At 40.6% G+C, this 26,247-nt stretch overlaps 3 protein-coding genes across 3 annotated transcripts; all 3 read left to right on the top strand.

Moving 5' to 3' along the window:
* Positions 1-1,477: 1,477 nt before the first annotated feature.
* On the top strand, positions 1,478-4,817 carry LOC110726773 (probable auxin efflux carrier component 1b). Its single transcript, XM_021906279.1, has 6 exons — positions 1,478-2,359; positions 3,063-3,279; positions 3,411-3,496; positions 3,841-3,998; positions 4,174-4,250; positions 4,346-4,817. The coding sequence occupies exons 1-6, from the start codon at positions 1,693-1,695 to the stop codon at positions 4,419-4,421; spliced, it is 1,281 nt and encodes a 426-aa protein (XP_021761971.1). The 5' UTR covers positions 1,478-1,692; the 3' UTR covers positions 4,422-4,817.
* A 2,670-nt stretch (positions 4,818-7,487) lies between these two features.
* On the top strand, positions 7,488-8,853 carry LOC110726646. The gene is made up of 2 exons (XM_021906117.1): positions 7,488-8,191; positions 8,274-8,853. The coding sequence occupies exons 1-2, from the start codon at positions 7,488-7,490 to the stop codon at positions 8,851-8,853; spliced, it is 1,284 nt and encodes a 427-aa protein (XP_021761809.1).
* Positions 8,854-12,698: 3,845 nt separating this feature from the next.
* LOC110726772 (glutathione S-transferase U8-like) lies at positions 12,699-26,130 on the top strand. Its single transcript, XM_021906278.1, has 2 exons — positions 12,699-13,058; positions 25,335-26,130. The coding sequence occupies exons 1-2, from the start codon at positions 12,729-12,731 to the stop codon at positions 25,725-25,727; spliced, it is 723 nt and encodes a 240-aa protein (XP_021761970.1). The 5' UTR covers positions 12,699-12,728; the 3' UTR covers positions 25,728-26,130.
* Positions 26,131-26,247: the final 117 nt, after the last annotated feature.

Raw genomic sequence — 26,247 nt, 5'->3', positions numbered from 1 at the left:
AAAAAGGCGGATAGAACATATAGTTTTTGATAAAGAACATACTTATGTTTGACAAAGAACATACCTTTAATATGTTCTTTGAGTGTGATCAGTGTGTTCTTTGAGTGTGATCAGTGTGTTCTTTGAGTAAAATTATATGTTCTTTACATTATAACTTATGTTATTTAATATATGTTGATAAACATATATGTTTTTTCGGGTTTAATAATACAAAGTATGTTCTTTGAATTTGGCGTGTATGTTCTTAAGGTCGTAGTGACGCCCAAGTTCTATTTTTATTATCATATGTCATATTTAAATTACTTTTATTATCGTATATTCTTTGAGTTTGATTTGTGTGTTATTTAGGTATTAACTATATGTACTTTACAATATAAATTATGTTCTTTTAACATATTTTATTTTGAAATTTGATATTGAAATCTTAAATTATTTTTAATTGAAAATAATATTAAGAGTAAAAAAACTAAATTATTATGGGAAGTTGAATTTTTTTTGGAGAGATAGAAAACTATTTTTTGGGGAAATGATATCTTTGGTAAGGATTTTTTAAGAGGTGATCAACATGACTTGCATCCCAACCCGATCTGGCCCGAAATAGGGTGAGTTTGGGCAAACCTAAAAATGCATTTTAAGTTAAAACTCGAACCAGGTTCGAAAAAAGCCCGAAAACCCACTACTTTTCTATGGGTTTGGGCACGAGAAATTATGATATGGCCCGGCCCTACTCGATTTTTTATCACCTCTAAATTTTTTCCGTTAATAATGTGTAATTTTTCAGAAAATTTTATTAAGTTTTTATCTCGTTTTTTTTTATTATATCTTTATGTTCTTTGGTAATGCATGTTTTTGTCAAATACAAACATGTTCTTTGTCAAATACATGTATGTTCTTTATGAAATACAAGATGTTCTTTCCGCCTTTTTTTTTATTTATCCGGGTGTATGATGAGCACTGTACACCCGTGTGTATAAACCACAGATTAGTCTAATCGATGCAAATAATATGAAATGGAGATAGTATTTTTTTTTTTTTTTGACGGGACGAAGGTAGTATACTAGTATTAGCTTCGATCAATTCTATTTAGGTCATGTTAAGATAATGAGCCATTGTAACCCTGTTACACGGGTTTGGTCAAAATTGGGCTGGATTTATTGGATGAGTTATTGATAGTTTGAAACTCCGTACTACTTAAATCATCTTGTTGGGCCAAGTCCACTGATAAAAATATACAATGAGATATTGTAGAATTCACATCTTTTGCCAAATGTTACGTTGTTTTGTTCATAAAATGATTTTCAAAGATCCGTATTAAATGCCATACACCTAGCTAGTTATTATTAGAATTAAAACAATAATTATATTTTCCTTAAATATGTATTTCAGTCAAAAAAGTTTCTAAAACACCTAATACTTAGCTGTCAGTTCAATCATTCTTCTCTCAGTCCATGTTGAGGCAGTTTTTTTTGTCCAAAAAAAACTTGTATATATAACACATTAACACGTTACATACTCCATAAAAACCTTATTAGAAACCTTGCTTTTATTCTTCCCAAATAGAATTCTCTCCAATTTCTACTACTTCTACAAGAAATCTTAAAGTAACTGGACGCGGTTTAATCACGCGTCCAGTTACTAGAGAGAATCCTAATCAATTTTTGTCATTTCAAAAACAGAATTATTAGAAATCCCATGATTTCTTGGGAGAATCTATACCATGTATTGTCCAACGTGGTACCACTATATGTCGTAATGATCTTAGCTTATAGCTCAGTAAAATGGTGGAAAATATTCACCCCGGATGAATGTCTAGGGGTTAACAGATTTGTAGCCCTATTCGCGGCTCCATTTCTATCTATCAAGTTTATCTCAAACAACAACCCTTACGCGATGAACTACCGTTTCATAGCAGCAGATACGCTACAAAAAGTCGTAGTCATATTTATCCTATTTTTATGGTGTAAGCTAAGTTCAAGAGGCTCGCTAGAGTGGTGCATCACACTTTTTTCTCTTGCGACTTTAACAAACACGCTTGTTATGGGGATCCCTTTGTTAGAAGGAATGTACGGCGAAAATCCATCTAAATCTTTAATGGTGCAATTATCTGTGATACAATTTATTATTTGGTTTCCTTGTTTGTTGTTCTTGTTTGAATATAGAAGAGCAACGTTATTAGTCCCACAAAAATGTTGTGAGAATGAAATTGGTTTAGGGTTTGATGAGGAGATACGAATTGGTGTTGGTGAAGCTTCTCTTCCTATTGAATCAAGTGAGATTGATGAGGCTAATAGAAGAGGTAACCAAAATCTGACTAATGATGGTCACGATCATGATCATAGAGGGGATACTAACCCTAAAGGTTAGCTTCGGACTTTGATTAATGTTTTTTAGATTTACATTTCATCCATGCTGATACGAGAAATAAAATGTTCCCTCACTCCAGTGGTGGATCGAGAAAAAATATTTAACGGGTCATAATTCATTTGATAAGTTTTAATGGGGTAATTTGATACAAATATAAGCAATTTTATTGGTGGAAACAAGTTTAATACTACTTCCATTTCTTTTTGGTTGACATGTATTCCTTTTTAGGAAGTTTTTTTTAGTTGACGCGTATCCTTTTAGGGTAAATTTTTTACCTTGCATTTACAAGCTACCCCGCTTGCTTTTTCATTCTCTCTCACCCTCTCCTTTCCTTAATATATGTGTCTAAATCAAACACGTCAACTAAATAAAAATAGAGGAAGTAGATTTTTTTTACATGTTCAAGTGGGGTCATGGTACCTCCACTTGACCCCACTTGAACACCATGCATTTGCCAGTCTGTCACTGGTTCTCTATATCCTTAAATAATTTTAGGAGTTACGCTTAGCTAATTGGAACGGTGAGATTATTATAACTTAAAAGATGTATGTTTCTTAGCGAACTTTACTAGCTAGAGGGAGCATCCTCCATCTAAAATTAATTGTCACAATGTCTCAATATTTTTATATTTAAGAAAGCATTATTAAATTTTGATCTTGATAAGCACTAAATATATATGATTGCACTATTGATGCCAGGCTCAACTTTGCAAGAATTGGGTACTAGATCGACGATGGTTGATCAGGTCCATCCTGAAACCGTGGCTCAACTCGAACTCGAACCCAAACCCAAGGAAACAATCCCTGCTGGTGCGGCAACCAGGCTGATTTTGATCATGGTTTGTAAGAAACTAATGAGGAACCCTAACTTTTATTCTAGTGTTATAGCCCTTATTTGGTCCTTAATCTCATTCAGGTGAATCACATAGAACTAACATGTTTATTTGTTTCAAATGTAGTTTCATTATCTAATGTTGATACATAATTATAAGTTGATTATACACATACTAGCTTGATCTTAGTAAGTTTTTTTCCAAATTTTTGTAGGTGGCATGTTCAAATTCCTGCAATTGTGGACAACTCAATTAAAATTCTCTCTGATGCAGGATTAGGGATGGCAATGTTTAGTCTTGGTAAGCTTAATGTTTATTTTTCTCTTTAAAATATGCTAATCATTTTTCTTTGTTTAGTTATTAGAAATTGAACAAAGGTTCGTGTAATCGTGTTCAAGTTTCAGACTCAACTACTTTATAATGACAATTTTGTTTTCCAAAATAAATGTATAGTATGTGAAAACTTTGTATGAGCTGAGTATTGATCACATAGTCATAATACTAGACCTACCCAAGATAAATTACTTCAATTATTTCCAAATTTTGGCCCAAATAAAATTGACCAGACTCTTATCAGAAGTACCTCGATATTAATTCAAAATATATAATTGAGCACATTTCTTGTTTCATGTCAAAATGTGTAGGTTTGTTCATGGCTTCACAACCAAGGATCATTGCCGGTGGGAATGCATCGGCTGCCCTTGCCACGGCGATGAGATTCCTCGTCGGCCCTGGTATTACGGTAGCTACTTCATATATTGTGGGGTTAAGAGGAACCCTGTTACAAATCACCATCATGCAGGTAATTAATGAAATCTTTACAGTAGTCGCTTGAAATATGACTACTAGCTATAATGCAAATTTTCAAAAAAAAAAAAAAAAAAAAAAAAAAACTATGAATTCTACTTTCTTGTTGAATGAATTAATGCAAATTTTCTAACCATTGCAAATATTTACTAATTTAATTTGATCTATAGGCAGCTCTGCCACAAGCAATTGTCCCTTTCATCTTTGCTCGAGAATACAATGTTCATCCTGGCATTCTTAGCACCGCGTACGTTCCTTTTAAACTCCAATTATTATTCAATTAACACGATATAATTATACCTTTTTTCTTTGTGTTAATTAGTTTATGATTGTTTGGTGCAGGGTTAGCTTTGGCATGTTGATATCTTTACCAATTACATTGGTTTATTACATCTTATTGGGGCTTATTATAAAGTGACAAAATTAGCAATACCATGTTGATATCAGAGAGTGATGCGTGGTTATGTATAATGACTTTGTTTGTTTTTATGGTATGTTAAGTTGGAGGGTCGGGACCCTTCATGGATTAATTTAGCCCAAATTAGCAGGCTGGACAATTTGGGAGAATGGAGGAAAAGGTAAGGGAATCTTTTCCCCAAGTTGTCGTTTCTAGTGGAAATTGAACCTCAAATCTCATGGTTAGAAGGTGTTTGTTATCCTATCCACTAGATCAAGCTTAGTTTGGTAATTATGAATTGAGAATTGTTGAGCGGAGAATATCAAAGAAGAGAGATATATTGATAAATGCCCCAGATTGTACCTTGTATGTAAGACATATTAGCTGCCAAATTCAAGATATCGACCCTTTTATGGACATTCTTCCCTCCCCTCCCTTTCCCTCCCCTCCTCTCCTCTTCTCCTCCCTCCCCTTCTTTTCCTTCCTCCTTTTTTTTATCCAAACACAGTACGTGTTAACCGTTTTATAATGCATAATTGCTGTATGAAATTGCCGATTTAATCGGTATGATATACTGATTAAATTTAAATCCAGATTGATATCATGCATTCAGATTATTATGAGTTTATTGTAAAATTTGAGCATCTTTCACCAATTGACCAAACATATATGGAAATCTTTCACAATTTGCGTATCTCTTAATAAAAATCAATGTTAGGAAATAGCTGAAAACCACATTGTATCAGTGCAAATTTTCCTAAAATAAATTAAATAAAAAAAAATAGCTTCATTTGTTCATTTGGATAGCCCATCTTGTTTTAATAATGTAACTATTATTATAAACTTAATTCAACTTCTTTATAAAAGTAATCTTGTTATTATTAATTTCCACTGAGGTGAACCATCCAATTGAAAACCCTTCTTTTTTTTCTTTGTGGATTCGGTAAGACTCTTAAGCCCTATTACCCCCTATTTTAGTGTGACCACTCCATGCAATTGACTGGCCATATATAAAAACTTGTATTTGACAAAAACCAATTTTAATCGGCAAAAGTTAGTAATTACAAAGAGCAAAAAAAATAAAAATAAAAATAAAAAAGTTTTAATTAGGGAAAATCATATTTGATATAAATAAAAGCTTCTACACATCAATTTTATCAAGTGTCCAATTTAAAATCTAATAATATTATTAATAATAATAAAAAACATGATATTGAAGCTAGTTACAAAATATACTAGCTTAAAAATTTGATATGTAAAGGTAAGCTATAAGGTATTTTGGTAATTTAATTTGCAAAGTTTTCATACGAGAGGGGTTTAAAATTATAAAGTAGTTTATTCTTGGTGAGGTGGCAATCAAGTGGGGTAAATTGATTAAAAAAAAGATAAAAAATAGTAAAATTTTAAAGTAATTTATTTTTACTCAACTGAAATTAATTAATTTTACTAATCTAAACTAAAATTATTTTTACTAAAATGAAATTATTTCTACTTAGGGTCTGTTCACATTTACTGAACTGTTCTGAACTGAAATAATTGGAGCTGAACTGAACTGATTGGAGCGGAGCTGAACTGAATTGAACTTAACTGAGCTGAAATAAATATTTTATGAGAGAAGGAAATTAGGAGCTGAACTGAACTGATTGGAGCTGAATTGAATTGTAATTAAGTAAATGTGAACAAACCCTAAATATTATTATTTTAAAGTGAAGTGAACAAGGGCAAATAACCCTATAACAAATAATCTAGTTTTTTCCTGTAAAAAATAAAATAAAATAAATTCTAGTTTTCCTAATTACAAGGCCAAATAACCCTCTCTGGTAAGTGGGAATTGGGGCTTGGGAATGGGAATTGAGGAGGTGGGAGTATATATTTCCTTGTTTGTTTTGTGAGAAGGGGAATTGTAGGTGGGATTGAGAATGAGAATAAAATTGCTCTATTCCCATGATTTTATTACTTGGGGGCCGGGAGGAGGGCAAGTAATAGAGATGGGGATTGGAAATATATAGGAAAAGACTATTTTGTCATTAGTGAAAGCATAAGGATATAATATTAGTAAGGGTGTTATTGTAAATTTGTTATTTATTCCCAATCAATTCCTTTCACACCCCAAACAAGAAATTGTCAATATTTTATTGAATTCCAACCCTCTAATCCTCAAATTACCATTCCCACTTGCCAAACGCCCCGTAAGTCCCTAACATCAATCAATATATCAATCAATTACATACTACTAAAAGCGAATCTTAAGACACACTTGTCAATGTATTATTAAAAAATTTCCCGCCAAAAGTACCTGTTAAAAAAATTATTGTTACTTAAGGGGAAAAAAATTATATCGAAATTATGACATAATTTGTTTTATATAAAATATAAATCTTTTCCTAAAAGATTAAACTATCCATTATAAGTTTTATGACTATTACATGTTTTTTTAAATATTTTCTTTTGCATGCTTTTGTTTAATATATACTCTATATTTTTTAATACTCAAGTCATTATATTAAAAAATTTATAATAAAATTGTCAAAAATATTTAACAACCGTGCATTGTACGGGATTTAACCTAGTATAAATCTAAACAAAAAACATAAATTTTCCTAATTATACGCGTCCATGCCTCCAATTCTTAAGCCGTAGCCACGCCTTCCCTACTAGCAAGCGGAGGTAGCGTCTGCGCAATCACAAGGTTAGCCCTTTTTAGTTTTTACGTTTATATATATATATATTTTTTTTTATTTTTATTTTAAGGCAACGTTTTTATAATTAATAATACATAATTTGCTGATTTAATTTGTATGGTTTAGTGGTTTACTGATTAAATTTAAATCAAGACTGATATTATGCATCCAGATTACTATGAATTTACTGTAAAATTTTAGCATCTTTTTTAATTAACATTGTGTCACGTAATTTGAGTATCGATATTTAACTTAGGGTTTCAAAAAAAAAAAAAAAATTGTTCTATGCCTAAAATTGTTTTGCCTGATTTATTAAAATTGGTTAGTTATTCTTCATTGAATTCAATCTGATATTTTTGTAATTGATTTATTGCAATTCGTTTATAGTTTTTGATAATTTAGGAGCATGGAGAAGAGGGGTGCAGTAGTAGATTACTCCAAACTTTTAGATGAATTGTTAATACGAATTGTTGAAAATCACATTGTATCAGTGATAGATTTCATCAATTTCTCTTGTGTTTGTCATTCATGGCGTCGTGCTGCCAATGCTTGTGATATTGCGAAATTGAGAACAAAATGGCCGCGGCATCAGATGCCGTGGCTAATGCTAACTGATGGCATTGACGGTCCTGAAGTACAATCCAAGATTAGAGAAGCTACATCTTGTCCTTCCGATAAAGCTTGTAGTATTATTATAAGCAACCGCGAATTGGGGTTGTATTACTCAAGCATTGACCCTCTTTGTTGTCAAAGAAGTTTGCTAAATATGAGCTGGAATAGGAACATGAGTTATGATTTTAACATTCCTGAAATGCACGGGAGGGCTTGTTGGGGTTCGCCTTATGGTTGGGTTGTCACATTAGGTGTTGATCGAGAGATGTACTTGTTTAATCCTTTTACTAGGTCTCGGCTACCCCTTCCTTCTCAATCGACTTTCCATCGTGATAGTGATAGTGATCGTGATAGTGGTTATGTAGAGATATATGGCCCTGTTCTTTCTAGAGTGGTCTTGCTTCGAGTTCCTAGCAAGTATCGTGGTGTTGATATTGATGCTCGTGTTTGTGATAATTATGATAATGATGATGATGTCATATGGCTTGTGGTTGTTATGTATAACCACCTTGTAGGTGCAGCAATGCCGGGAGACAATGCTTGGACAATATTATCCGAGTGTTTTTTTTGTAAAAACTAGTTATACTTTACCTATGCAAGATGTTTTCTACTGTCACCAAATGAGGTCATTGATTTTTGTTGATGGCAAAGCTAACTTGTTCTACTCCGACCTCCATGATCCAGAACACCCACAACAGATACAGCCTTATTTGGCCGGGCCTCCAATCACAGAGCAAATAGGGGACAAGTACAAGTGTTTCACTCTATATATTATCGAGTCCAATGGCAATATTCTTATAGTAAATAAGAAAACTTTGATGGGTGAAACTTGTATGTATCATACTTGTAATTTTAGTGTCTACAAGCTTGATGAATCCACAAAAAGTTGGGAGGAGGTGAATGATTTGCAGGGTGTTTCTCTGTTTTTGGGCCTTAATGTAAGCATGTCTATCAATGCTAAAGATGCTGGTTGTCGAAGCAATTGTATATACTTTTGTGATGATCTTCGAGCATTTTATTATGGTACTAAAATCAGTTATGTTGGAGGGCATGACATGGGTGTATATTCTATGGATGATGGGACGATCCAACCTTTGTATACAGGTCATCATTCAAGGTCATCTCATTGTTGCCCATTTTGGTTATCTCCTATGCTATGATAAGTTTTTCTTAGTAGGGTATTATATATTTGTGTACTAGTTTTGTTTTGTTATGTTAGCTTAATTTATATTCAAAAAGGTTACACTTAAATGTCGATGTAACTGATACAAACAACAGAAAATTTTATATCTTAAAGAATTATTAGGATTATGATTTGATGGACACAATGATAGATCGACCTTATATAAGCTCAATCTCCTTTTAGAGAAAGATTGATATAGTAAGGGCCTGTTCTCATTGACTGAACTCAGCTGAGGTGAACAACAGGCCCTAACATCCGCTTGATGGCGTGATGCATGGTACATAGAAATTGCTCATATCTCTAAGCAGCAAGTATAATGCAGCTTGCCTAGACATGTCTGGCCTGATGGCGTGTAGCAAGGTATATGGACGTACGAGGCGAAGAAGCAGAAAAATGGCAGCAGTCTTCTCAACCTACTTCAATTCTTCTTGGTATATTTCTCTTCCAATTTTCTCATTGAATATAATTCGTTAATTCCTTCCTCTCTGGTACATATCTCTTCCCTTTCTTTCCCCATTTATGTATACATCAGTCTTAATTAACCGTAGAAACTTTTTGGGCATAGAATTAAGTTTTCTTTTACTAAAATTGTACGTGATTTATGTTTTATATTGCATGATAAAGAGGGTTGGGTTTGTTTTTGTTCATCAATTGTGATTATCTTATGTTATCTTCTTGTGTAACATTGCATTTAACAGCCTTTAACGTTAGTTTAGTGCTTAATGCGTTCCTTAGTATGTTGTTTAGGGTATGGTAATGGTATGTTCGTTGTTGTCTCTTAGATTATTGGTTACATTACATGTACAATTTATCTCCTACAAAGTATATATTTGTTTAGGCTATGTAGGGCTGGTTATCAAATAGCTTGCGGCATTTGATTTCTATCTAACTTAATTGGGAACTATCGATTTTTGTTAACACTATATATATTGATTATGTTAAAATATACGTAGGAAGTAAGAAGAGTCTTTATAAATAGGACAAGGGACGAGTGCATGATGGACTTATTAGGGAGACAAGGGGGGAATACAAAGAATTGAAGGTGCAACAAAGACATGAATTAGAGAAGCGCGATTTTATTTCTTTACTGTGGCTTTTTCTAATCGAAAGAACAATTATTAAGGGGGTATTTGGTTTACATAATTAAGTATAAGGTATGGATTTAGAATGATTTAAACCCATACTTTAGGTTCGTTTAATAATTTTAAGAGTTCCAAACCCATACCTCAAACCCCCAAGGTATGGGGTTTAGAAACCTTAGGGGGGGAGGTGGGTTTGGCTCATTCCCATACTTTCAGGTATCAAATAAAAGAAAAAAATTGCATTCCATAATCATACCAAACATATGGTATTAAGAATCAAGTTCCAAACACATACTACTATGGTTTCATTCCTAATTCCAACCCCATACCAGTTTGCAAACCAAACGCCCTCTAAGAGTTTTGTAAAATGTTAAAAGATGAACAGGCTAAGGGTGGAGAGGATAAGGGATGGTTTAAATTAAAGCACCATTTGTTTTATTCTAACACCTTTATGTTCATTTGATCATACTTCTACCATTTTCATTTCTAAAATGTGGTTTTGCTCCTTGATTATCAAGGAATGTCTTAGATGCATATGTGAGGATAAATGTGGAGGAAAGAAGGAAAAGTCAAACGTGATGAGATATATACGTCGTTCAGCATAGCAAGAGATAGAAATTTGTAGGAAAAACCGCTTGCCAAATATTCTTAGATTGATTGTTAAGTGTTATCTTGATTGCTTCCCCTCTCTATTTATAGGTGGATTACTAAGAAATAATAAGGTTGATAGGATTGAGATGACATGCATACTAGCTAGATCAATGAAGGATGAAGAATTGAATCGTAAGATTATCCACATCATTAAAATAGGAGTAATAAAAAGGTTACTACATGACTAGATGCACATCTTAAATTTAAATTAACACCGCGGTATGTGGTTGCCAATTGCAGCCGGCAACTCCGCAAGGACTTGGCCAAACTGATAAGAAGCGTATACATCTAATAAGCACCCTTTCACTATCTGCATGGGGTAATATTCCCTCTGAATTGCGCTCTTTTAGATGTCATGCATTTGACCTAGCCACGAAAATCGATAATTTTATTACACATTAAAACTATAGAATTACTAATCTTGGAAAAAATATACATAAATGATACTAGTATATTAAATGTTTTGTATACAAAATTATTATAATTGGATAGATGTGTAGCTTGAACAATGAACATGCAATGTGTCTCATGCTGCTATTTTATTGAAACTTTCCATGCTCTTGAGTTAAATACTAATAACTTAATAAGTAACTAGTTAATTACTAGACATAGAATTGTGCTTGTCATGAAGAAATTGCATGCCGAAGCCATGTGGCATCCTCTAAGTGGTAGAGCACGACCAATCGAAAGATGCCAAGTCTACTTAATTAATCTAATTTAAAGATTAATGATTAATTACTGATTTCTAATTAATCAAGTTGTTTAAGTAGTGTTTTTAATGAATAACACTTGTACTTAACGTTGGACCACATGCCAACAAAATTAGGATGTGGGCCAACTAACCAAAAAAATCGATAGGGATGTACGTTGAAAGCACTAATTTTGTGCTTATTTGAAAAATTCTTCTTCCATAAAGAAGAAAATTTAAAGCATCACTTAATTAAAAAATTGAAGGGGAAAGTTCCCTTTTGTTTGATAATATTCTCATAAAATTGTACGGACAATGTCCCTCCACGCATTTGGCTAAACCTACATTGTATATGGTTTAAAATTACATGCATTTTACTATATATTTGGCAGGTCGCGTCTAAAAAAGTCTACATGTACATTGCAATCAAGCTGTAAAAAACTGAGAGTTATCTAATTATATCAGTTTTAGCATGCCTTAAATTAATCGAAAAATTGTATTCTGTGTCTCAAATTAGTTGTCTTATTTGGTTTTTGATATGCTTATGACAATATGACATCATTCGAATAGTTAAATATGTTTTTTACATTATAAAAAAATAATTAGTTTGAAAATACACCTTCACTCAAATTCATCAAGATTTTAATTGAGTGAAATTGTTGCTCAGGTTGGGCTGCATGTAATTAGAGCAATTTTATAATGATGCAATGAAGTAAATCGATATAATTAACGTGTTTGTTACACACAATATCCAATTAGTATATATACGAAAAGTACAGTAGCTTTTAATACATGAATACATGATACATCAAAGTGTATAGTGGCATGGTAATAACCAAGATATCTAAGGTATCGACTTCTCATTATTCATCTCAGCAATAGTACAATAACACTCTGTCCTTTACACTCTAACTAAACTAATGAAACAATTCGATAATATTTTGATCTTATAAGTTTTAGAATTTTCATTTTCTCGTGTGAACAAAAAAAAACAAGAAATTTATTTAAGTGGTATTGACTCAGAATAAAGAGAACACCCTTCCATGTTGCGGTGAATTTGACACAAATGGAATACATAAATTGTTATAATAAATAGAAAGTTCTACTAAAAAAAGTGAATGATTCAAGTCAAAATATTACTAAAATGATATCATTGATCGTGTCACAAGAAAATAGTTTAATGTTTTTATGAACATTCAACACATAATACTATACAATTATATGTACAATTAGGGTGATATGGACCGGTGGAATATTTATGACTTATATGTGATGATTAATTAATAAAATAGTGTAAAGTTAATCAATAATTAATCTACATAATTAAACTGGTGCATATATATATATATATAGTCTAAGAAAAAGATCCTATCCTAATCTAAAACTAGAAGTTTCAGAGGAATTATTGAAGAAAAGTCGAAAATTTGATCGATGATTATGGCGGCTATTGATCCAGAAATGAAGCTGCTAGGATTATGGTGCAGCCCTTTTAGTAAAAGAGTAGAGATTGCTTTGTGTTTGAAAGGTTTACCATATGATTACATTGAAGAAGATATTCAGAACAAAAGTCCTGAACTTCTCAAGAACAATCCTGTTCATAAAAAGGTTCCTGTTCTTGTCCGCGATGGTAAGCCAATCGCGGAGTCACTAGTGATTTTGGAGTACATTGATGAGATGTGGAACGACACGCCTTCCATCTTGCCTGAACAACCATATGAACGAGCTATGGCTCGATTTTGGGCTAGATTTATTGATGAGAAGGTAACATATCACATATGCAATGCTGTTATATTATATACATTCATTCATTCATTTTCCTTTTCTTTGGTCTTGGATATTTTAAACAAAAATTAAAGGAAATTGGAATTTAAGGAAATGTAGCTCATTTCAAGATTGATTAACTCTATGTTCATATTACAGATGCATACATCTTTAAGCATAACTTATCATTCTATTTGGAATATATTTGTTTACAAATTGGATAATTCAATTTTGTGTAGAAATTTTTTGATAAAAAATGTACTAAAATGGTCATGTAGAGCACAATCTTAACACATGTTGATCAAGCAATATGAAATAAAGAATCAAGTTTTGTGTTATAACTTTTGTGTGTTACATCTTTTAAGATAAAATCGGTATTAGTTTTTGTTTGGGTCCAATTTAGTCCAATTGGGCCTGGTCACTGAATGATCCAATTAAAAGCCCAAGGTTAAGGTTCAACTCTCCAAATGTGCTAAAGTCAAAAATCAACATCCTCAAAGCCATGTCAAGGTCAGTCAACGGCCCAATCAGCTTGGCCCAGCCCAACTGACTTCCGGGCCCAATCCGCCTCCTTCATTAGCCAAGGTATAAAAGCCAACAATTTGGTCAATTCTTGGTAAGACAATAAAGCCTCAAGCAACTAAACTCTTACACAGCTTTCTCTCTCTAATATACTGACTTAAGCATCGGAGGGGCCTTCCTCGGCGTCCCCCCCGAGGCTAGTTTACGTGTATTTGTTGTGCAGGAAACCCTCGGCTCCTGCGTCGTTCGGACCGAGACCAAGTTCCCTCAAGATAAAAGGATCTTCCGAGATTCGATTGTTTTCATCCGAAACAATTTGGCGCCGTCTGTGGGGAACGCTACTAAATTTCGCGTCAGTCATCAAACACTCCGGCAGTCGCCATGACTAAGAGTGGAAAGAGTTCCAAGAAGGCTAAGAAGGGAGGAGGCCGGATTACGGTGAGGGAACGCCAGCCGGTTTATCCCTCCCCGGAGCAAGCCTCTTCCGAATCGGAGGCCCCCATTTCTCCGGAAAGGGAAGCCTCAAGAGGTCCTAGCCTCCAGGAGGAGAACACCTCGCACCACACTCGGCAGCCGGGGCCATCCCCGAGACCGAGTGGCTCAGGTGCGAGGAACTCCCCGCCGCGCCATAGCGTGCAATCCAGGTCACATCCGCGGGAGACTCCTCCCTCCGGACCCTCCACCGAGGAAGTGGCCAGAGCAGTGGCCATCTGCATGGAGTTCCTTAAAGCTCAAGGGGCTCCAATCCAGATGCCTGATGATCACCAGCCGAGAAACCTGAAAAGGAGGATCGGTCAGGATGATGGTGGACAAGTTCCACCACATAGAGAGCTCGGCCAGAGGTGGCGAGGGGACACCCGAAACTCCAGTAAGGAGAGGAGGAGGAACCCTCAACCCTCTGACCACTCTGAAGCTCAGAATTCCATGGGGCCCTCCAAGGACCCGGAATTCGCCCGCCAAAGCGTTCACGAACGCTTGGGTTCGAGGGAGGTGAGTGTGCATAGCCGCCTCACCTTCCCAGAGGATACCGGACCCCACCCAACCTTGTCTCAGCCGGGGACGAAAACCACTTCCACCTCTGAGAGAGGAGGGAGCGAGGTCCCTGAGGCCGGGTACAAGGGGAAGGCGGTCATGGTTCCATCGAACTCGCCCTTCCAGAAGTGGATTCTGGAAGAGCATGTGCCAACGGTCAAAATCCCGGCACATATTACTTACGATGGTACCTCAGATCCTAAGGATCACATTGCCTCTTACGAGGGGCACATGTATCTGAACCCGAGGTCTGAGGCTACCTGGTGTAAATACTTTCCTACGACCCTCAAAGGTGTTGCCCAATCCTGGATCACCAAAGGGCTCAAGGAAGGCTCCATAACCGGTTGGAACGACCTCTCCAACAAGTTCAAGAGCAAATTCTCTACGGCCAACCGCCGAGAGAAGACCACTGCAGAGCTAATGAGTCTGCAGCAGGCGGAGGACGAGAGCCTCCGCGACTATCTGACTCGCTTCAGCAACGAGTCATCCGGAATCACAAGCCTGGATCAAGGCCTGGCCGTGTTCGCGCTACGGAACGGCCTCCAAGCTGGAAAGTTCCTGGACTTCATGGTCATGCATCCCCCGCAGACCCTGGAGGAAGCCTTGGAAGCATCGGATAGGTTCATCCGAGCCGAGGAGTGGAACAGATCCAGGTCTCAGTCTCGTCCGAGAATTGAGAAGCCGAAAGGGCAGCAGCCCGAAGTCTCGGCGCAGAGGAAAGGGAAGGCTAAGGCCTCAGAACCGTCCTCTGCTGCCGAGCCGAAGAAGGAAAGACACTTTCCCTACACGGGAAGGTACGATTCATACACTCCACTCTCCCTTCCCCGTGCTAAGATTTTCAGCACGACGAAGGACGAGGGGAGATTCAAAAAACCTCGTCCGTTGCCTCCCTGGCATCAGACGAGGGGAAAGGACCAGTGGTGCGAGTTCCATGACTCACCCGGACATCGCACCGAGGACTGCGTCCAGCTGAAGGACCAGATTGAGGATCTGGTCCGCAAGGGGTACCTGAGCCAATACCTCGCGGACAGGCGCGAGGAGAAAAAAGCTGAAAAAGATTCTCGGCAGGACCTCAACTTCGCTCGGAAGAAGGATAAGGGACCTCAGGGCAAGGAGTCCCTCGACATCCTGGTTATTTCCGGGGGAATCTCGCGAGGCACAGCCAAACGCCAACTGAGGGGTCTAACCCATCAGATTCATCAGGCTGAGCTTCGGCAGTCCCAGTCACCGGCGCCGAACATCCTGTTCACAGCCGAAGACTGTGAGGGGGTGGTATACCCCCACGATGACCCACTAGTAATCATTCTGGGCATCGCCAACCGCAACGTCTGGCGGACCCTCGTCGACGGCGGTAGCGGGGCGAACATCCTCTTCCGAGGAGCGTTCGACCAGCTGAGGATGGGAGCCGAGCACCTGGCCCCCGCACCCTACCCGGTGTCTGGATTCAACGGCTCTTCCTCGTATCCTGACGGGAAGATTACACTTCCTGTCACCATCGGCGAAGGCCGAGCAGCTAGGAATATCATGGCCGAATTTTTGGTCGTAGATGCTCCATCTGCATACAACGTGATCATGGGGAGACCCCTCATTCACGGCATTCAAGGAGTCGTCTCCACGTATCATCAAATCATGATATACGTTTCAGACGAGGGACGCTCCGAGAAAATAAAGGGCAGTCAAAAAGAAGCCCGCCGATGCAATCACCTCAAGCCATCCACGTCTCGCCGAGGCGACCGTGGCGATGGGGAGGAAAAGCACCGGGACCGAAACGCCAAAAAGCCGAGAGGCTCAGACGTTTCGGCTAATGAAGCCCCAGACAACGAGAAATCTGATGGGGGCCAAAAGGCTGACTCCGCCTCAGAGCCGAACGACTCTGATGGCCAGCCGCGGTCAGGAAAGTCTGCTAATATTGATAGCAGGCCGGAATTCGAGGAATCCAACTCTAAGAGCATGGAAACGGATGACCTGACCGAGTCAATAGAACTGACCGTAGGAGATCCGAACAGATGTGTTAGCATCGGGTCGTCACTGGAGCCAAACACCCGTGCGGCACTCGTCCAACTCCTACGGGCCAGTGGAGACGTGTTCGCCTTCTCAGCCGCAGAAATGCCCGGGATTGATCCGGACTTCGTCTCCCATAGGCTTAATGTCGACCCCTCCAGTCGACCCATTAAGCAGAAAAAGCGGAACTACTCCGCCGAAAAGAACCAGAACATCGCAGCTGAGGTCGATAAGCTCCTAGATGCTGGGTTCATTGAACCCTGTCAGTATCCGGAGTGGCTGGCCAATGTTGTAATGGTTCAGAAGGCAAATGGTAACTGGAGGATGTGCGTTGACTTCACGGACCTGAATAGGGCATGTCCCAAGGACTCCTATCCGCTGCCGAGGATCGACCAACTGGTCGACTCGACAAGCGGGCATGCTCTGCTCAGTTTCATGGACGCATTCTCGGGATACCATCAGATCTTCATGCACCCCGAGGACCGAGCTAAAACAGCGTTCATAACAAGTTCCGGGTTGTACAATTACAGAATGATGCCCTTCGGATTGAAAAATGCGGGGGCAACATATCAGAGGTTGGTTGATCAGGTTTTCGCCGAGCAAAAAGGCCGAAACATGGAGGTTTATGTTGACGACTCAATCGTCAAAAGCATAAAAGAAAAAGATCATGTCACGGACCTAGCCGAAACCTTCGCCACCCTCAGAAAATACAAAATGAAGCTGAATCCGAAGAAATGTGTCTTCGGCGTGAAGTCAGGCAAGTTCCTCGGCTTCATGGTCAGCAAGAGGGGGATTGATGCAAACCCCGCCAAAGTACAAGCTGCTTTAGACCTTCCCGAGCCGAAGACAAAAAGGGATATTCAGCGTCTAGCCGGGAGAATGGCTGCCTTGTCCAGGTTCATCTCACGAGCCTCAGACAAAGGGCTCCCTTTCTTCAAGGCGCTGAAGCTCCAAAATTCAAAAGGCATTGAATGGGGAGACGAACAAAAGTCAGCCTTTCAGCAGCTCCGTGAACACCTGGCTCAACTCCCAACACTGGCAAGGCCAGTCGTAGGAGACATCCTATACTTATACGTGGCGGTCAGTCCAGCCACGGTAAGCGCGGTGCTGCTAAGGGAAGAAGAAAAAGTTCAACAGCCGATCTATTTCGTCAGCCACACCCTGACGGATGCCGAGACGCGCTACCCATTGTTAGAAAAAGTGGCTTATGCAGTGGTGGTGGCTGCTCGGAAGTTGCGACCCTATTTTGATTCTCATCAAATAGCGGTTCTAACTGATCAGCCGTTAGAGAAAGTCCTCGGCAAGGTTGAAAAATCCGGTAGACTAGCAAAGTGGGCTTTCGAGCTCACCGAGTTCAGTATCGGTTATCAGCCGAGAACAGCCATCAAGGCGCAAGCCTTGGCAGACTTCTTGGCCGAGTGCTCCTATCAGGAGACTCTGGATGCAAGGAGGAAAATCTGGACCGTCTTCACGGATGGGTCCTCCACCGTGAACGGTTCGGGGGCAGGGGTCGTCATCACCTCTCCCGAAGGCAAAACCTTCGAGTATGCACTAAAATTTTCATTCAAAGCCTCTAACAACGAGGCCGAATATGAAGCAGCCATTGCTGGCTTAGACCTGTGCATATCGTTGGAAGCCGAGCATGTCTACCTCAAGACAGATTCTCAGCTGGTCGCCAATCAGATCCGGGGGGAGTATGAGGCTAAAGAGCCTTCAATGGCAGCTTACCTCACAAGGATCAAATCGACAATTGCGAAGCTGAGATCTTTCGAAGTAGAGCTGATCCCAAGGGGTCAAAATGCTCAAGCGGACGCACTCTCCAAACTTGCAAGCTCAACTCTGACTGAGTTAAGCCGTTCTGTCTATGTGGAGGTGCGCCGAGAAAAGAGTGTAGCCGAAGCAATATCAATCTGCTGCGCTGCACTCGAGCCGAGCTGGATGGATGACATCCTGGCTTATAAACTCAGGGACGAGCTCCCCGAGGATAGGAATTCGGCCTCCAAGATAAAGCGGATCAGTTCACGATTCCTCGTCTTCGGCGGCCAACTCCTCAGAAAATCCTTCTCCGCTCCATTATTGAAATGCGTGGGTCCAACGGATGCCGACTATATTCTCCGAGAGATTCACCTCGGCATCTGCGGAAACCACATAGGAGGGAGAACCTTAGCCCACAAAGCTCTCAGGGCAGGGTATTTTTGGCCTACAATGATCTCGGATGCAAAGAACATGGTCAGAAAATGCGAGAAATGCCAAAAATTTGCACCGGTAATCCATCGGCCATGCCTAGATCTCCAGCCAATTCTTAATCCTCTTCCATTTGCACAATGGGGGTTGGATATTCTGGGACCCTTTCCCGAGGCCCCATACAAAAGAAAGTGGCTGATAGTCGGAATCGACTATTTCAGCAAATGGATTGAAGCGGAAGCTGCTTCAAGCATATCTGAGCAAACTGTCAGACAGTTCATCTGGCAGAACATAATAACTCGGTTCGGCATCCCAAAAGTTTTTGTGTTCGACCACGGCAGACAGTTTGACAACCTGCCCTTGCGCCGATACACTGATCAATTCGGGATAAAATTGGCTTACTCCGCGGTTTGCCACCCTCAGAGTAATGGCCAAGCCGAAGCCGCAAATAAACAGATCCTTAACGCTCTCAGAAAAAGAGTAGAGGATCAAAAGTCCAAGTGGGTAGAGGAACTTCCGGGAACCCTCTGGTCACTCCGGACAACCGAGAAGGAGGCAACGGGGCATTCACCTTTTCAGCTGGTGTATGGATCCGAAGCAGTGCTTCCAGTGGAAGTGGGCTCAGAAAGCCTACGAGTGAATCTCTTCTCAGCCGAGGAAAATGAGCAGCTCATGAAAGAGTCCCTCGACTTCCTTGACGAGATTAGAGATCTAGCCCGAGAAAGGATGGCTGCACACAAGCTCAGAATGAGCAAGTCCTACAACCGAAGAGTCTATCAACGACCTCTCAGAGTTGGGGATTTAGTTTTGAGGAATGCTGCAGCTGTTCAAAAAAGTCGCATTCATGGCAAACTCTCAGCATCTTGGGAGGGACCTTATGAAATTTATCAAGAGCTTCAGCCCGGTACCTTCAGACTCAAACAAATGGATGGCACCGAGCTGAAAAACCATTGGAATGCCGATGTGCTCAAAAAATACTATGTGTAAATCCTTCGGATAGTACAATCTATGTAAGTACACTGATTTTGTTTATAAAAAGGCCATCGAGCCAGTATTCATTCAGATTGCGTGTATTCTTTAAGTCTTTATGCTTTCTACGGTTTTTCAAAAATTCAAGGTTTCATTCGGCGCTGTCCGGGGTATTGCATAATGATGCCTTGTACCTCGGCAAGCCGTAAAACCTGCCAAAAAAAGATACAAGCCCGAAGTATTGCATAGTGATGCCTTGTACTTCGGAGAATCTGTTCCTTTGGGCAAAAAGGCCATAGACTTATCCGAAACATAGCCTAAAAAATAGGAACTGATAAAGCCCCGAAGTATTGCATAGTGATGCCTTGTACTTCGGATGAATCAGTTCCGGGTGGTAGTTGCAACTCTGAAGTATTGCATGATGATGCCTCGTACTTCAGATAAACTGCTGCCCCGGCATGGTGTTTCGGATAGTTGTTCCCTTGGATGAATTGAAGAAAGTGTCACACGAGTACCATCTCTAGAGTGAAAACTCTCAGGTGGGAAATCAGTACTTTAAAAACAGATGTAGAAAATAAAGCAAAGTGTTCAAAGATCCTCGGCTTAGCCGAGAAAAATTATCAGCCATTCCAGAATTCAGAAGACCTCATCTTCAGATTTCTGGGGGGGCAGAGGGAAATAGAGAAATGGCACAACTGATCTAATACCCTTCAGCTCAGCCGAAGTTTGATACTTATGTCAGTTTTTTCACAAGTTGAAAACATCCGAGTACAAACGGCAAAAAGAAGTCTCAGCAGAAATGATTCTCGCTAGCCGAAGTTCTGCACTTAGCAAATATTTGAAAGATCATTCAAAGAAAGCAGTAAAGTGCGAAGACTGGTAAAGCGAAGAAAAAAAAAATACACAAGAAAGCTGAGAAAGTGAACTTCTTTGAAATAAAAATGTTGAATTACAAAAATAGTCGGCAGCCGCCCACAAGCGGAAAGTAACAGCTGCCGAAATACGTACAGGCAAAATAAAAATATAATAAGCTGTTGTACGATAAGGCAAGCTGAAGCAAAAAAAAAAACAAAAGGCAAAAACTCAGAAAGCGGCAAGTCTAAAGTTAAGCACATGATGAACCGCAAGATTCTGAAGACGACTGCCCGAGTTCCTATGCTTCAGCCGGAGGATCAGACTGATCAGCGTTGAGTCCCATGGTGGCCTCAGCCCCAGCAGCAGAAGAGGCGGGCTTTGCACTTTGCCGAGCCTCCCTTTCCCTCTGCTCAGCTTCCAACTCCAGTCTTTCAGCTTCCTCTTCGGCTTCCTCAGCCTTAAGAATTTCAGCTTCAGCTGGAGTTGCATACTTCATGTGAGGGTCTTCGGGATTCTGGACCCACTCAGCACATTTAGACCAGTCCAGCTTCGGCTCAGCATGAAGGCAGAGTCTTCGGCATACTCGGAATCCGTTTCTGAAACCCATCTCATATTCCTCTTGGGTGTAAACACGGACTTTGAGTAAAGCCTCAGCATCAGCCAGCTTCTTCTGGGTCTCCTCCAAGTCCTCCTTGGATTTCTTCAGCTGTTCAGCGACTTTGGAGGAGGACCCCTTCAGCTCATTCAGCTCTTGCTGAATTTGGAAAGCCTTTGTCTGAGCTTGGGCCACTTCAACTTTCTGGATCAGCAGTTGATCCTCAGCCTCTTGGAATTTAGCTCTTTGAGCTTCAGCAGCAGCAGCAGCCTCTGAGAGTTGGACGTCTTTGGCCAAGAGCAACTCTTCAGCAGCCATTCGGCTGGCTTCAAGAGCCTCTAGACGCTGCTGCACTTCAGCTTGTGCAGCAGTTCCTTCTTGAATTCGGCTCTCAATAGCAGCCTTGAATTTGGAGACGTCCACTCCCATATGCTCCTGGAGGAATTTTTCCCCTTCCATCAGTGGGGGAAAAACCTCCATCTCCATAGCATCGCAGAAGGTTTTCAGAGCTTCGGCAGCTTTTTTACCGTACTCCTCAACCTCCTGCTGCTTCTCTTCAGCTGCTGCTTGCTTCAGCTTAGCAAGCTTAACTTCCTCTTCAGCCACCTTCCTTTCGTGCACAGCAGCGTCTACCCTATCTTGTAGGGTATCAATCAGCTCTACAGTGAGAGTCTGATTGTGCACGAACTGAAAACAGGAAGACAAAAAAAATAAGTAATAAGAAAAAAATAGAGCTGAATTTCGGAGGAAATGAAGGAAAATTACCTGCATCATCAGCAGTTGGTTAGACCTGGCTGGGTCAGGAACTGATCTACTGGATTCGCCCATCCCAGCAGTGGCCTTCAGCGACCAGATCCTTGCCCTGTCTACTTCGGACATGCCAGCAAAATTGCCGAAGTAGGCTGCAGCTCCTTCTCGGTTTTGACCCCATATGAGGTCCCAGATGTGATCTGGGATTGGAATTCGGGGGGCCGAGAAACCCATTTCTCCAGAATGCAGAGTCTGGAAAGAAGGGAAGGACGACGATGGAGCTTGATTAGCTTTGGTTGTCTCAGCATCGTCCTTCTCAGAGGAGTCAAGTACTATGACCTCTTCTTCAGGGGTGAGGACGAAAGCCTCAACCTCTCTTGCGATATCTGCCGTGAAGCCTTCAGCACTTGACATCACGGCATCTTTATTTCCGTGCTCAGCAGCACTCTCCTTGATTTCTTCTTGGACCCCTCCCTTAGGTTCGGGAGTCCTCTGATCCACCTCCATCTCAGGAGGTGGCGGAGGGGTCTTTTGAGGAGATTGGGGTGTTGGCTGGGGAACCCTCGGCGATCCATTGCCTTCCTCAGGTTCCCTTATTGCGACGCCGATGGTCATCGGCCTCTGCTGAAAGTCATGAGGGCCGATGATGGCCATCCTTCGGCGCCTTTTCAGAAGAGGCTGCTCGTCCATATCTGAGTCTGAAGACTCTTGTATTTGATCTTCGGGACGAACAGGAGCTTTGCCTTCTCTGTGTCTGTTACTCTCTTCAGACTGTAACAGACAGGGGGGAAGAAGAGTGTGAGTAAAAAAAAAAGAAGAAGAAGAAAAGAAAAAAAGTTGTCTGAAAGCTCACCGAGGTCTTCAGCAAAGCCTCGTCTTCTTCAGCTGCTCTAGCTGCAGCTTCGGCTTCAGCAGCTCTGGAGGACCCTTCTCCTCCTTCACAAGCCTCAAGTACCCGTGCAACCTCTTCGGCTGTGCGGGCAGCTTCAGCTTCTTCGTTCAGCAGCTGAAACCAAGGGTCTCTCTTCTTCCACCAAGGCTTCTGCCTCTGATACAGAGCGACAGCCTCAATTTGGAAGTGGGAAGAGTCCAGATGAACTTCCCTATGCCTCGGCTCAGTGATAGACGGGGCCCGTTCAGTTACAACTCGCTCTCGGTTAACACCAAGACGAGCGTAGTTAATACCAACGTTGGTCTCGTCCCGCTCTGAAAAAAGGAAAGGGAAAAAGTTTAGCTCAGATATGTTGGCACAGCATAAAAAAGCAAAGCGAGAGAAGAAAAAGAGGTAGTTAAAAGCCTCGGCCCCAGCCGAAGAAGCTTACCATCCTTAAACTTTCGGCTGAGGCCGACAGCTGCCAGCATATTCTCTTGGAAAACATAGTGCGTATCGGGGAGCCAAGTCTCCGGGATATGCTGCATTCGGCCGCTGCCTCCCCGGTTCGGCAGCTTGCCGAAGATGTTCTGCTGATTAAGGTTCGGGTCTGGCCCGCTATCTTCGGGAGGACCTAAACTTCCCATATCAGGATCCGGCTCGGCAAGATACCGGGGAGCGCTGAAGACACAAGGGTGGCCCGGATCTATGGGTGCCCTAACCCAAATCCATTGACCTCTCCAGTCCTTGTCTGAAGAGTCATTTGGCCACATGGTCAAATATTGGGGCCGGGACTCAATCCGATACCACCCAGAACCATGGCTTCCGTGCCCACTCTGAATATTTGGCACTAGCCGATGGAGCTTTCGGAAGCAGTGCAGGTTCGGCACGTATCTGAAGAACTTGCAGACCCATAGGTATGTCATCACCCTTCGGATGCTGGTGGGGGTTAGCTGACATAGGGAAATGTTGTAATGGATCAGCAAGTCTCGGACGAAAACGTCCAAAGGGAACCTCAGCCCATACTGAAGCTGTCTCGTGTACACCCCCACATACCCCGGGGGTGGACGATGGATTCTATCGGATGCTGAGGGCATTCGGCACCAATATCCATCAGCTTCAAAAATGCCGTAGTGCAACTCAATTTGCTCGGCAAATCGATATTGATCGGCGTTCTCTACCCACCATGAGTAGGGGCGGTTCTTTATCATGGCCGAAGCTACTTCGGCATCCTCCCACTCTGAAAACCCTGGGAGGATATCCCAAAGGACAGCGGGAACTTCATCATCCCGTCCTGAAGCGCTCACCCCCTCAGCCCTCTGAGGAGGAGCCGAAGAAATGGGAGTCGCCCTAACCCCTTCAGCAGGGTCAGACTCTGTCCTTCGTCCATTCCAGGTCCCAATCCTGTCCCTGGGATCGGGGATTAGCCTTGCTCTTCTTGGAGCACGGGCTCCACCTCTAACTCCCCTCACCATTGACGAATTTCGAAGGAAAAAGTCGAAAAAGGGGAAAGAGTGCAAAGTCGAAGAAAAATGAAATAAAATCAAAGGAATTTACCTTGATCTGAAGCAAAAGTCGCCGATTTACGAATTGGTAGTGACAAGTCTCAGCTTCTAAGCTTAATGCTCGGGGAATTTGCGAAGTTTTGATGCGGGCTCTTGAGCGTTCTTGAGAATTCTGGGTTTGTGTTGATGAATGAGTGGGGAGAGAAGACGCGCCTCTATTTATATCTCCAGAAATGGGAATTCAAGGAGTCTGCGTTTCAATTTCTCTCAAGCACCCCACTAAGTAACCGTTAAACACACGACCTTGCAGTTAAATCGCCCACTACCCATCCAACTTCCGCAATTATCCACATTAACTGTTGTTATCTCATTAATCATGGGTTAATTACGGTTTAAATTCACATTTTTGGATTAACAAATCATTCACTTCCCTCCTTTTCTGATTAAATCAAACCCGACCCGTCATCCTTCCAAATCGGGTCTGGGGGGCAAGTTGTTTGGGTCCAATTTAGTCCAATTGGGCCTGGTCACTGAATGATCCAATTAAAAGCCCAAGGTTAAGGTTCAACTCTCCAAATGTGCTAAAGTCAAAAATCAACATCCTCAAAGCCATGTCAAGGTCAGTCAACGGCCCAATCAGCTTGGCCCAGCCCAACTGACTTCCGGGCCCAATCCGCCTCCTTCATTAGCCAAGGTATAAAAGCCAACAATTTGGTCAATTCTTGGTAAGACAATAAAGCCTCAAGCAACTAAACTCTTGCACAGCTTTCTCTCTCTAATATACTGACTTAAGCATCGGAGGGGCCTTCCTCGGCGTCCCCCCCGAGGCTAGTTTACGTGTATTTGTTGTGCAGGAAACCCTCGGCTCCTGCGTCGTTCGGACCGAGACCAAGTTCCCTCAAGATAAAAGGATCTTCCGAGATTCGATTGTTTTCATCCGAAACAGTTTTGTTGGATGAAACTAATTGAAATTTTGTTGTTCATATATATAGTGCTTGCCTTCAATTTGGAAAGCCTTTTGGGGACCCGAAAATGAACAAGTAAAAGCAGAAAAGGAAGCGCGAGACAATTTGAATGCATTAGAGAAGGAACTCGAAGGGAAGAAATTCTTTGGAGGAACAAGCATAGGTTATCTTGACATAGTAGCCAATTTCATTGCATATTGGCTTGATGCCATTCAAAAGGCTGCTGGAAAGAAAATACTCACAAAAGAGTCATTCCCATTGCTAAGCAAATGGAAAGATGATTTTATTGCTTGCAAAGTCATAAAAGAAAATCTACCCCCTTGGGAACGACTCGTTGCTTACTACCAAATTCGCATTGAAGCTGCTAAGGCTTCTAAAATTGAGGAAAATAACAAGACTAATCGACGAGCAAGCAATTAGTTGTCTAACTCATCGCGATTCTGCTACTATTTTTGCAGTTATTATTTGCTCGTACGTTTACAAAGGTTGATCTTCATGAGCTCAATTTTACTCATACTCAGTCCAGGCCACCAAATTATTATTATTATTATTATTATTATGCTGGGTTACAATATGCACAGTGTATACTAGATTTTATCATTGTTTTGGTTACATGGTGACTGATTGGACCATTTTAAGGCATAGCCTCTTTGGAATTTAATTTAATTGATCTTGATTTAATTGTTATTGCTTTCTAACTACTACCATGGATATTCTTGCAGAGAGTTGTTTTGAAATTTTTTCATAATAATAATAAATTTGAATTATGATCTACTGTAGAGCCATATCTAGCTAAAATTCTACTCAAAAAGTATGGATGACACCAAACATTTCATTTCTTAACACTTACTAGTGTACCAAAATGTCCATAAGTCTACAATTATCACTACATTTTAGTCTATTCGGTAGTCACTTGACACGGTAAGTGAAAATTGATTAA

This window comes from Chenopodium quinoa, unplaced genomic scaffold (assembly GCF_001683475.1).
Source record: "Chenopodium quinoa cultivar QQ74 unplaced genomic scaffold, ASM168347v1, whole genome shotgun sequence".
Classification (NCBI taxonomy): domain Eukaryota; kingdom Viridiplantae; phylum Streptophyta; class Magnoliopsida; order Caryophyllales; family Amaranthaceae; genus Chenopodium; species Chenopodium quinoa.
Note: the sequence above shows the minus strand (reverse complement) of the source record. Positions and strands in the feature narration are given on the sequence as shown.